The 13,304-nt window shown below is 35.9% G+C and overlaps 1 protein-coding gene across 1 annotated transcript in view; it reads left to right on the top strand.

The window, feature by feature from the left end:
• The window catches only part of THEMIS (thymocyte selection associated), a 167,456-nt gene extending 161,083 nt beyond the window's left edge, over positions 1–6,373 (top strand). Inside the window, exon 6 of the mRNA XM_033102695.1 lies at positions 5,683–6,373. Coding sequence (XP_032958586.1) covers positions 5,683–5,714 — 32 coding nt within the window. The 3' untranslated portion in view covers positions 5,715–6,373. The remainder of the gene's footprint in view (positions 1–5,682) is intronic.
• The last annotated feature ends 6,931 nt before the right edge of the window (positions 6,374–13,304 follow it).

Raw genomic sequence — 13,304 nt, 5'->3', positions numbered from 1 at the left:
GGCTTGAAATTGCATTTAAGTTTATTTTTAAAGTTTGTTCTCTCCAAAATAAAAATTGTCAATTTCTACTTGATTCAATCTTAGAAATCAAATGTTGGTGAATTAAATCTTGAGACAAAGAAGGTGACAGTGTGACAGCAAAGTAGAGATACAATTGAGAAATGCTAGATGAAGAAACAAAATCAGTTATTTTAAACCAGAATGATCACTATTTCAGTAACCTGATTGTGATTAATAAGTCCATTTAAGTGAATTAACTTTTTCTTATATACTGCACATTATTTTATGATTTGAGTGTAACATAGAAAGAGAGTAATTGAAGCATTAGATGATGAAACAAGAAAAGAGCAGATGTCATAGTGCAAAACCATAACAACTGAGACCTAATACAGGGCTGCTACAAGCAGAGATGAGTTGTGCAACTTGTGATAGGTTGTATTCTTTCATGTGACAAAATAACATTTTTCTTAAGATCACTGACAATATTTTAACTCAGGTAAAAGAGGGGACTGGATTTATATGATGACCTCTCTTTGACCTCTGTGGAGTTATGTACAAATCATTGATTGATCCTTCTTAATGGTAAACACATTTTTAAAAGTATAAAATGATAAAGTATTAGTTACTTCCAAATGATAAGCTTTTGAGCCTCTCCCTGATTCCTTAATTTTCCTCTTGAATAACTTTTAATCTTACCAGTTTAAATTTCTTTTCCGCTTTCTTCTAACCTCTTTTTCTTGTTGGCAGGTGAAAATCTTTTATTCATTTTTCCAAACCAGTTCTCCTTCTCATTTCTTCCAAGAAGCCCTGTCTTTATTCTGATCCATAAAATAAGCAAAGCAAGAAGGAACAGATGACAATAACTTCCAAAATTAATTCCAATGTTTCTCAAAGTTCTTGTGCATAAAAAAAGCCACGTAATGAGCATGTTAAAAGTACATAATCTTGGGCTCTGCTCTCTAGAGTAGGGTTCGCAAATTCTGTCAGTTGATCAAACCTATCTTATTGCCTGCTTTTATACAGCCCGCAGAAAATGTTTGTTTGTTTGTTTGTTAATGGTTGGAAAAAATTAAAAGAGGAGAATATTTTTTGGCATGAAAATTATACGTAATTGAAATTTCAATGTCTATATAAAGTTTTATTGGAACCCAGCCACACTCATTCATTTACATATTGTCTATGACTGCTTTCATGCTATATCAGCAGAATTAAGTAGTTTTGAAAGAGACCATATGCAAAGTCTAAAATATTTATTAACTGGCCCTATAGAGTAAAAGTTTGTGAACTTTTGCTCTAGAGAGTCTGATTCAGAAGTTTTCAGGTAGGAACTAGGAATCTACTTTAACATGTTTCTTGGGTGATTTTGATGCCAGGGGTCTCCAGACCACACTTTTAAAAGTAATGCAGTCTAAGTCTTGTGAACAACCTTGCTCTTCTTCTCACTCATCACACCCACTACATCAACAAGTCTTATCAGCTTTATCTTCAAACAATACCTAGAATGCGACCATTTTGTTTACTGTATCACCACTGTGAACCTAGTCCAAGTCCAAGCCATTATCATTTCTCATCTGGATTCGTGTATTGGCTTCCTATAACTAGTATATCTGCTTCTGCCCTTACCTCATGCTGTCCATTCTCAACAGACAGAGTCAATATGTTAAAACCTTAGTCAAATCATGTAACTCCTTTCCTTAAAATCTTCCAGTTGTCTCTCTACTCCTCTCCTTTCTCACAATTCTACCTACTTGGCTTTCTAACTGTTATTCAGAAGCTCTAGGGGTACTCCATCCCCAGTTCTTACACAGGCTGTTTTCTCTAAGTGTCATAATCTTGCCTCCAGAACTCTACATGCTTTTAGCTTTGTGTCTTTTAGGTCTTTCCTCAGCCATTCTTAGCAATCCCTTCTGTAACCACCTTAATGGAATTTGTAATCTTTCTAACTGGGACTGCCTTTCTCCCTTATGCCATCTAACATACTATAATGTACTTTACTTCTTTATTTTCATTATGGGTCACCTTCCCCAGGTGAGGGCACCATGTGGGCATGATTTTTATCAGTCTGCTCTAACCTTAGATTCTAGAAAAGTGCATGGCTCGTGGTAGGCTCTCAATAAGTATTTCTTGAGCAAAGAAATGAATCCCAGATTCCCGTTCTGTACTTGACAGATAATGTCAAACATTTTCTATATGCAAAAACAGTTGCCAAGAGTGTAAATGTATGACCCGTTTCTGAAAAGTGATGCAATATCCATGTAACCCCTGCAGATGAGAGGAAGAATAAAGTAGTTAGTTCAATCAATCAATAGCTTAATTACAAAATGTGCTAAGGAAAGGAAAGTAGAGGATGGGTACAGATATGAAAATGGTACATGGATGAATATCCAATTGAAAATGTTCAGAAGAGATTTCAGAAAACCACATTTCACAACCAAGCTACCTTCTAAAGGAAGTAGATGTTCTTATAGCAGGTTTTACAGTTCACCATCAAGTTGAGCAATTTGAGGAGACTGGCACTCAAAGTTCCCAAAAGGAAAGCAAGCAGGGTGTGACTCACGTTGGTCCAAATGAACTCTTTAGGAAACATGAGATTTATAAGAGACTGTAAAGTAATTTTAGATATACTTGAACTTGATTCCTCTAAAATAAAAGGAAATGGAGATTTTCTTTTACTTTAACCCTCTCATTAAAAACATTTGTCATCTAATTTTATATATATAAAGGTTCATTTTGGGGATTGAACATTAGGTTATTCTTCCATAGATATAGATTTTGACTGTCGCAGGACACTATTGATTATTGAAGGACACTTTTTAGAGAGAAAAACAAACCTACATTCTATATCTATTCCTCGATGGGTGAAGTGTTTGGCTTGATTTTCAAGGAACAGAGTATACATTATTTCACATCCCTCAGTTAACTTGATCATTTCAGTAATTGTGACTATTCAAAAGTAATCAGTGAATATTCAATTCAGTGTAAGAAACATCATCACCCTATTTGTGACGTTTCCAAAATGCATGGTTGATGAGTGCCAAAAGAGCTGAGGGTTTTAACTCAATTTGAATGTTAAAACTTAAATAGTCATCAGACAAATCAGTTCCTGCCCATTTTGAGATTTCTTGAAAATTACTGCAATAAAGAACAGTTTTTACTCCATGTGAGATCTGCTGTGTCAACTTGAGCTGGCCACTAGAGTACAGGTGTTATTTAGAGCGTTCCTACGCTGGGCGGAAGATTGGGCTAGATCAGGCAGAGAGAGGCAACTCACAAGGGCTCCAAAATTAAGATTGCTTAAATCCAATTATTTTATGTTAAGATAATCTAATCATGCTAGCTCCCTCACCTTCCGTTTTTCTGCTTAACTATGTACTATCGTCAATCAGTTTATTGACAAGGGAGAGTGAGACTAATAACTGTCAAGATGACAGATTGAACTTTCAAACCGAAAGTTTATAATAGTTTTATGTGAATATGACATGGTAATAGCAAGTAATATTTCTGTAGCACTTTACATTTTACAAAGCACTCACAGGTCCATTATTTCATGTGATATTTCCTCAACTCTATGATTCAGTTATTACTATCAAAACTCTTTCACTGATAAGGAAATGGAATTCAGAGATTCCTTAAGACACATAGACAGTAAGTCTTAGAATAGGGAATCAGACCTACAGCTTCAGATTCTGCATCTCTATACTAAAGTGTATCTCTTTCATTTGCCCTCACCTCTCTCTTCCCCCAAGAAAAGCAACACTGTGTGGGAGAAATACTGTTTTTATCCCTTTTTATAGATAAAGTCACGAAGATAGTAGGTGTTAGAAATGGAAATTAAATCTGGGCCTACTGTCTAAAAATCCTGTGTTCTTTAATCTATAATGTATATGCTACAGTATGTAGTTTTATTGCTTTTTGTGATGTAAGGAAGACCAAAAAACTCCAAAGGCAGCAGTGGATGATGAGAGCGGGAATGAAATCAAAGAGAGCATGGAATCAGGCTCTCTCTCTCATCAGTCCATGGACTACCCCCACTTTACCTCCAGCCCCCAGCACCGAACCCAAGCTAGCACTGAGGGGAGATGTTGACAGAGGAAAATAAACTCATGCTGCTAAGGGAATTAACATGATGTTTGGAGAAATTCCACTTTTTTTCTGCTTTGACATGCCATACCTTGAAACTTTCCCAATTAGTCTGTAAGCTCCTCAGAGGTCACAAAGCTGTACATTTTGTCTTTGTATTTCACACATATGATAAAAATAGCTAACAATTGGTTGGACAGTAAAACTCCCCACTCTACAATATAAAAATCTGCATTTATTAGCACATTTAATCTTTGTCATAATAGGCACATGGGCATCATATGAAATAGGAGCTATTATACCTCCTCCTCATTTTTTTAAAGATGAGGAAATGAGGCTCATGAAAGTTAGGTAACTTCCTTACAGTTATAGAGTTAGTATTTAGCAGAAAAAGAGGGAAGGAAGGAAGGAAGGAAGGAAGGAAAGAAGGAAGGGAGGAATGAAGGAAGGGAGGAAGGAAGGAAGGAAGGAGGAAGGAAAGAATGAAGGAAAGGAAGGAAGGAGATGAGAGTGGAGCAGAGGAAGAAAAGAAAGGGAGGGCAAAAGAAAGAGGGAAGAAGAGAAAGAAAAAAGGGAGAAAAAAGGGAAGAAGAGAGGAAGGGAAGAAAAGAGGAAGGGGGAAAGAAACAAAGAAAGATATGGAGGGCAAAGGGAGGAAGGAGGGAAAGGAGAGCAAAGGGAGGAAGAGAGGAAGGGAAGAGAGATGAAGTCATAGGCTAATGAGCACAAGGGCAAAAGCCTCAGAGGATTCCCTTGGATGTCTATGTGGCTAGCCCTTCACAGCTCACTAGTACAACAGAGGTGTGGGGGACTAAAGCGATGGCCGGTTTTCTTTATCTCTCAACTACTATAGTGCTAGTGCATGTTATTAGGGTTTTGTTTTGTTTTGTTTTTTTATCACGCTCCACAAAGCCATACTGGAAAAGAATGAAGTTTCTTGCCTGAACACAGACAGAGTTCTTAATTGCAATATAGCTTTCTTTACTTGCGTTTTGATATGATGTGTATTAAAGTCAAGCCCATGTATATGTTGATCAGAAGCTTTAAATCATACTGCTTATGCTTGAGACCTGTTGCCTTTTCTTCAATTTATAGGTAACCTTTTTCTCCTTTGCAATCTAGAACTCAACAAGATTTGGGCTCTCTTCTGGAGGCATTGTGTCTCAGCCACAGTGTTGGATCTGCAATCAGACATTGTTCTTTTTAGAGTACAATTAGCTTCAGTCTTTTACTAGCTGTGTGATTTCTGAACAAGTCTCATAACTTCACTGTGAATTCAGTTTTCACCTTACATTACCTATGTAATAGAGTTTTTATGAGGATAAGCTCAAAATGCAAAGAAAAGCAGCTTGTAAACTGAAAAACACTTTACAAATTTAAGGTTTTATCTCTTACCTCATGGAAATATTTACCTTGTTTCTAACGACTACCTGTTTTGCTTTCTTTTTTGACTCTTCTTATTTTGATCCCGATTATTTCTCAAAAAGCATATATGCATGTGAATGTCCTATAAACAGTATTTGAAAGCAAATAGTTTTCTTCCTGGCTATTTCCAATACATATTTCTGATGGATTCCTCTTATTTTTCTTATTTACTTCTAGAAATCTTCAAAAACATAAAACATCAAAAATAACCAGATGTGACTGAAGCCACTTGGGTAGTGAACATAAATGTTGCAATGGAAAAATAAGCCTAGACTTCTAGCTGAAAAACAACTATTTCCCAACAGCGTTCAGAAGAAATCTACAAAGGAAAAAAACAACCTTAAAAGTTTTAACAGATAAAACTTAAAGAGAAATCTATGATACAAAATTCATAATCTATTCTGTTGTGCCAAAATCTTAATGTATTGTTTCATTGATACCTAGGACATATATATTTAATGTTCACATTTTTTGTGGTTCTTATTTCCACTACCAACTATTAAGCAACTGAGAAATAATTTTGTATTTCAGTTTTTGAGTAAAACCAGTACAAAATAGAATGACAGCTCACCAAATATTTTCTATTTTTCAGAATTTGTTTTGCCATTTTTCTGGTGTTATCATTTCTGTTAAAAGTAATAAAAACTTATATCTGAGAGTGACTTAAAATACTTGAGTTTCTTATCTGACTCCTTTGGAGCTGTGGAAATGAGTTTTGCTTCACATTTTCAGTTTGTTTAAGAAATACACTGCAAATAAGTGCTTTGAGTCTTAACAGCTAAAAACCACTGTGAGTTACAGGAATTTTACCATAACTTACTCCCCTGTTCCCTAACAACCAGAGTTCATAACTGCAATATCACCAAAGATCTGATAGTGTGCCTTATTATTTTATGTACTGTATACTAGATAACCCTTTAGATCAGGATGTCCAAACTTTTTTCAACGTTTTTTACCAACGGTTTTTACCGCCACATGCGGTAAAATACACAAAGAGCCGGGCCAGTCACTCGAGGTGAAGTACGTATTGCCTCACCTAGTTAATTTAAGTAAACTAAATATATTTTTGGAATTTGCTGTGGGCCAATTAAAAATGGATTGCGGGCCGCAGTTGGCCCGCGGGCCGCAGCTTAGACACCCCTGCTTTAGATGAATGATTATTAGGATTTTAGGAAAACCATTTTATTTATGTATCATTATGTATTGAGTATACAGGGATGATGTTATTTTGCCTGTAACAAAATGAAGAGACAGATAAGTTTTCTCATTAAGTTATACAGGAATTTAATACAGGCAAGCTTTGGATTTGTTCATAGGTCATACTTTTTACAAAAACTGTTAGCTAATCTCCTATCTCATAATTATTTTACATTATGTACAGAAATTATTCATTGGTTTAGTACCAAAGAGTTTCTGACAACAACAAATCATGAGACAGCTTTTCAACAGAAAAAAAAATTACAGTTAGAGATCTTTTACACAATGTTTATACACTCATGCACCACTTAACAACGTTTTGAATAAAAATGGACCTCATGTACAATGGTGGTCCTTAAGATTATAATGGAGTTGAAAAATTCCCATTGCCTAGCGATATCATAGCCATCAGAACAACGTGGCTCAAAGGCTGAAAAAATCAACAAGGCTGTGGTTGAAATGACAAAAAACTTGAACCTGGGTGTGGATGAGGGTGACCTTGTGGAGCTCTGAGAAGGGGTCCCTTAGCAACTGACTAATGAGGAGTTGTTGCAACTGGAACAAGAACACTATCTGAAGAAGCAAGAGAAAAGGGAACTACAGGAGAAGAAATACAGCCCCCTGAGAAAATTCAGTGAAGCATTTAGCAGAACTATTTCAGACCTCAAAGAGCTCTTCAAAAAGTTTGAAAACACGGATACTGACACCAAAAGGTATTCATTAACAGAGAGGAATGTTCACTGTACATTATCTGTTTATAAGCAAATCTATGATAAAAAGAGGGAACAAACCAAGCAAACCACCTTGGACGTATTTCTTAAAAGAGTGACACCTCTTCAAGAAGAGCCTCGGGCAGGTCCTTCATGAGGTATTCCAGAAGAAGGCTTTGTTGTCATAGGAGTTGAGATCTCTCTGTGTGTTTTTGTCCCTGAAGACCTTCCAGTGGGACAAGAAGTGGAGATGGAAGACAGTGATATTGATGGTCCTGACCTGGTGTAGGCCTAGGTTACTGTGTGTGTTTGTGCATTCGTTTTTAACAAAAAAGTTTAAAAAGTAAAATAAAAAAAAAAAATTACAAAAGAGCTAATAGAATAAGGATATAAAGGAAAAATTTGTACAGCTGTACAATGTGTGTTTTAAGTTGTGTTATTACAAAAGAGTCATAGAGTTACAAAATTAAAAAGTGTATAAAGTAAAAAAGTTATAGTAAGCTAAGGTTAATTCATTATTGAAGAAAAATAATTTAAATAAATTTAAAGTACCCTAAGTGTTCAGCATTGATAAAGTCTACAGCAGTGTACAAGGAGGTCAGAGGCTTTCGCATTCATTCACCACACAATGACTCACCCAGAGCAACTTTTAGTCCTGTAAATGCCATTCATAGTAAGTGCCCTATACAGATGTACCATTTTTTGTTTTGTTTTAGGGGAAGGGGAACAGGACTTTTGTTGGGTAATGGTGCGTACTTCCAGGACTTTTTTCCAAGTCAAGTTGTTGTCCTTTCAATCTTAGTTGTTGAGGGTGCTGTTCAGCTTCAAGTTGTTGTCCTTTCAGTTTTAGTTGTGGAGGGCGCAGCTCAGCTCCAGGTCCAGTTGCTGTTGCTAGTTGCAGGTGGCGCAGCCCACCATCCCTTGCGGGAGTCGACCCAGCAACCTTGTGGATGAGAGGACGCGCTCCAACCAACTGAGCCATCTGGGAGCTCAACGGCAGCTCAGCTCAAGGTACCATGTTCAATCTTAGTTGCAGGGGGCGGAGTCCACCATCTCTTGTGGTACTCAAGGAATTGAACTGGCAACCTTGTGGTTGAGAGGCCACTGGCCCATGTGGGAATCGAACCGGCAGCCTTCGGAGTTAGGAGCATGGAGCTCTAATCTCCTGAGCCACCGGGCCGGCACCGGGCCGGCCCCCAGATGTACCATTATTTATCTTTTGTACCATAGTTTTACTGTATCTTTTCTATGTTTAGATATGTTTAAATACACAAATATTTAGCGTTGTGTTATAATTACCACAGTATTCAGTACAGTAACATGTTGTGCAGTTTTGTAGCCTAGGAGCAATAGGCTATACCACGTAGCCTTCATGTTTAGCAGGCTATCCCATCTAGGTTTGTGTAAGTGCATTCCTGATGTTTGCACAGCAATAAAATTTCCTAACGGCACATTTCTCAAAATGTACCCACGTTGTTAAGTAATGCATGACTGTATTCTGAGTCAGCTTACTTCCCCTGATCTTTTTTTTCCTGTTTAAGTGGAAATGAATCCTGATTTCCAATACTCTAACGATTGTTTAGCAATTTGGTGTAGTAATATTGTTGGTTATCTATAATTTCTGAAATGTTCTGGGAAGGTTTCACTGTATTTTATTTTGCTTGTTTGTGCCTCTAAGAACAAGAACTTTTCAAAGTTTACATTGCCACACTTAATTATTGAAGTGAATAGAGAATCAACGATTTTGGCAAACTGGTGTTTTTGGACTCAAAATTCACCAGCCAATTTGTTATTTTTCAAATAATAATGTATACTTCTTGTTGTTGTTTCTAGTATATGAGAACAATTAAATTTGTACTTTTAGTAAGTACAATTCTTTGATTACAAAAATCAGAAGAACACATCTCTTAGTTTGGGTTTAAATCATCATGGGCTTTCCAGTGGAAATCATATATAAGATTTCTAATTTTAATGTAAATCCTTCTGTGTACTGTATTTCCAGCTCTCTTCATTTTGAAAAGTGTAATAAATGTTATGTTCACCAATGGAAGATTTTTGGGAGGTTAAAAATAAATTTTCTAATTTTAGTTTGTGTGTGTGTGTGATCTCTGTCAGGTTTAACTATGGAATAACTATCTTCCTATTATAACTACGTTAAAATGTTCTTTAACTAGAATTGAAATCAACTATTTACTACAAAGGAGGAGGCTGCCCATGTTAAAGGAGCCAAGAAGAGAAAGATGTCTCCACCCGCCAGGGATCTGTAGTGCTGAGCACAACTGAGTTTCACAGCATGGCCAGGCTGCATAGATAACCGCTAAGGCTACCGTTATCAATGCTACCTTCTTCCCAATTGAATCAGACAAGCAGTCAAAGAAGGGGATGAAAAAGAAGTGAGAAATGGAGAAAGGAAAATGTACTCCTTTAAGATGTGTTTCACTCTTATAACCAGGGCTTTTATATAAAAAGTATCTGTTTTAAGGTCAAAGTCAACATCAATGAGACTTCCAGATGTTTATCCCAAGGCTTAAAATGCAAGTTACCTCAAAAAGGAAGAGGATATGTAAAACTCCTTAGAAGGAAGAGTCAGAATTAGGATCCAAACATATCACTAGGCTGGAATACTAAAAACTGAATCTAATAGAATTAAAGCATTCTTTTTATTTTACCATCAAAATATTTCCACCACTTTACCATTTCTTAATTTTGCTTCCACTTCTACCACTGTGTCCCAAGCTTCTTGGATTACTGTAGTCACCCTGTTACCATTCTCCCTGTCCCTGCTCTTGCTTCCAATCAATTTATTCTGACTGCAGTAGCAAGAATGAGTTCCTTAAAAATTATTGTATTATTTAACAGCACAGTTGCTTCCTACCTCACTCAGAATAAAAGTCAAAATTCCTAAAATGATCTACAAAACCTTACATAATCTGTTCTTGTTACTTGTGTGGCCTCATCGTCATTCACTCAGTGTGCTCATGTCATGCTGCCCTCCCCCTTGTTCATCAAACATACAGGGACATTGGCTTTCTCCTTACTTGGAAATGCTTTTTGCTCAGGTATCCACACAGGTCACTCCCTCACGTCCTTCAGGTTTTATATAAATGCCTCCCCTGACCACACTGCCTCATACTGTAACCTCCACCTCACCTGGTTCTTCCTATCTCCTTCCTTCATTTTATTTTATTTTTCTTCCTATTAATTGATTCTAACATACTACGTATATTTTTTAAAATCTTTGAGCATGGCACTGATTTCTGCCAATACACCTGGGATATGATATTATTTTATGTTTACTACATTGGCCATAAGTAAAGGTAGTTTTAGGGGATTCAACTCAGCCATTTCTACTATAATAGCTCTTTCTCCACAGACTAAGGAGCTATTTCTATGGTTCCAAGAGACACTGTGTGTGTGTCTGTTTTGATTATGATTTGAGAAATGAGGAAATGAGCACTGATAGAGTCTATGGAACTAATGGACCCACTGTGAGATGGACTTGGCTCAGAAGACTCTACTTATATTTACCAACTCTAAGAGGAATTGTACTATTTATGAAAGGATAAATCTAAGTACTCTGTGCATGACTATTACATGGCTTATTATATATTCTGTCATTAATATACTGAAGCTGTTGTAAAGAATGAGCGCGAGATATATACCCTTTTAGTTGACTACCAAGGTGCTTAAGCTGAAAGGCCTTAGCCCCTTTGGCTTCCCTATGCTGATGTGACTCACCTCTGAACATCTTCTTGTCATTTCCTGAGAACAGTGCAATGATTGGGTACATGAGACAATGTACCTGGGTGTCTGAGGGCTCTAGGATATTCTTGCTCTGCGTAGTGCTTGCTATCTGTTTTTTACCCTTTATTAAAGCTAAGTAAACTTGGTGCTGGGTAACCCTATTGTGTCTTGTACATTTGATTGACAGTCTGAAACTAAAACATATTCTAGTGGTCTTGTCCTTGCAAGAGTACAAAAGAAACATAAAAATAGTAGAAACAAAAAATATAATAATTAAAAAACAAAAAAAACAGGTCAGCAACAACAGAAGAGAAAGTCGATGAGATGGTAGATCTTAAATTATCACCCAGAATACAGCAAAGAAAGACAAGGAAATGGAAAGTGTAAAAGATATGTTAAAAGACATTGAGTTGAGGCATAATAATTATCTAATTAGAATAGAGCAGGAGAAATTGAGAATGGCACAAGGCTGAAGTGAGGCAATATTCAAAGATGTTATCTTAGAATTAGAATTGATAAATGATACTAATTCACAGATTTAGAAAATAACAGCATATCACAAGAAAGATTTTTTTAAAGTAATTTTCCAACACAGCATTTATAGTGAAATTTGAGATAATGGACATAAAGGTCAGGCTAAGGCATCCAATGAGCAAACAGTAGACTTACCAAAACCAAAACAGAAACAGGAAGCCAGGGTGCTGCGTGGAAAAACTTTCAAGAACTGTGAACCAAATTAAATTATTAAAAAAAAAAAAGAAGAAGAAGAATAAAAGACTTAAGATAAACAAAAACAGAGAGGACTTAAAATCAGTTGAATTCTCAGTACAAGACTGTATAAAGGATGTACTCTAAGAAAGAAAATAAATCCAGAAATAAAATCTGCAAATCAAAAAGGAATAGTTGGGAGAAGATAATTGCTGCATATACATCCAGGAAAAGAATTGTATCTAGAATATATAAATAACTGCTACAAATCCTTAAGTAAAATGCAGACAACTGAATTTTAAGAAAGAATAAAGAACTTAAGCAGTCATTTCATAAACAAGGATATTCAAATGGATAATGAGTGTATGTAAATCTGCTCAAATCATAGCACTCTTCAGGGAAATGCAAATTAAAGCCATAATGACTTATACCATTACAAATTCACCAGATGGATGGTTTTTTTGTTTTTTGTTTTTGTTTTTTTTTTAAATGATAAGAACAAGTTTTGAAGAAAGTGTGGAGCAATCAGAACTTACACATATTGCTGGTGGGAGTATAAATTAATACTTCTATTTTGGAACTGTATCTACTAACACTAAATGTATACCTACACCATGACCCAGAATCTCCACTCTTAGGAGTAAATCCAACAAAACCGAGTGCATTAGTCTACAATGAGACATGTATAACGATGAATACAGCTACCTTATTTATAGAAGATCCAACTGGAAAAAATCCATGCCCATGAGCTGTAGAGTAGATAAATAAATTGTGGAAAAAATATAGGAACAACATGAGTGCAATGATACATGCAATAACATGAATATATTTCAAAACCATAATTTTGAATGATGGAGTTGGACACAAAAATAATACGTGCTGTATGATTCCATTTATATTAATTTTAAGAACACACAACACTGTTTTATGTTAATAGAAGGAAGTATACTGTTTGCATTTGAATTGGGAAGAACTGAGAGAGGACACAACAAAGCTTTCTGGAGTGCTAAGATATATTCTGTATCTTAATCTTAGTTCTGGTTATGTGGAGGTACACATAGATATAGTTAATGAGCTTCACATTTAAGAATTGCTCACTTCACCGGTACTGTACTGTTTTGTTGCTCTGTAGTACAAGCTGAAGTCAGGGAATGTGATACCTCCAGCATGATTCTTTATTCTTAGGATTGCTCTGGTTATTCGGGGTCTTTTATGATTCCATACAAATCTGATGATTTTTTGTTCTATTTCTTTGAAAAATGCCATTGGGATTCTGATGAGGATTGCATTAAATCTTTATATTGCTTTGGGTAATATGGCCTTTTTAACTATGTTGATTCTTCCTTTTTCATTCCAATTTATGAACACAGAATGTCTTTCCATTTCTTTGTGTCTTCAATTTCTTTTAAAAATGTCTTATAGTTTTCCATCTAGAGATCC

This window comes from Rhinolophus ferrumequinum, chromosome 3 (assembly GCF_004115265.2).
Source record: "Rhinolophus ferrumequinum isolate MPI-CBG mRhiFer1 chromosome 3, mRhiFer1_v1.p, whole genome shotgun sequence".
Classification (NCBI taxonomy): domain Eukaryota; kingdom Metazoa; phylum Chordata; class Mammalia; order Chiroptera; family Rhinolophidae; genus Rhinolophus; species Rhinolophus ferrumequinum.
This window is presented reverse-complemented; position numbering and strand designations above follow the sequence as displayed.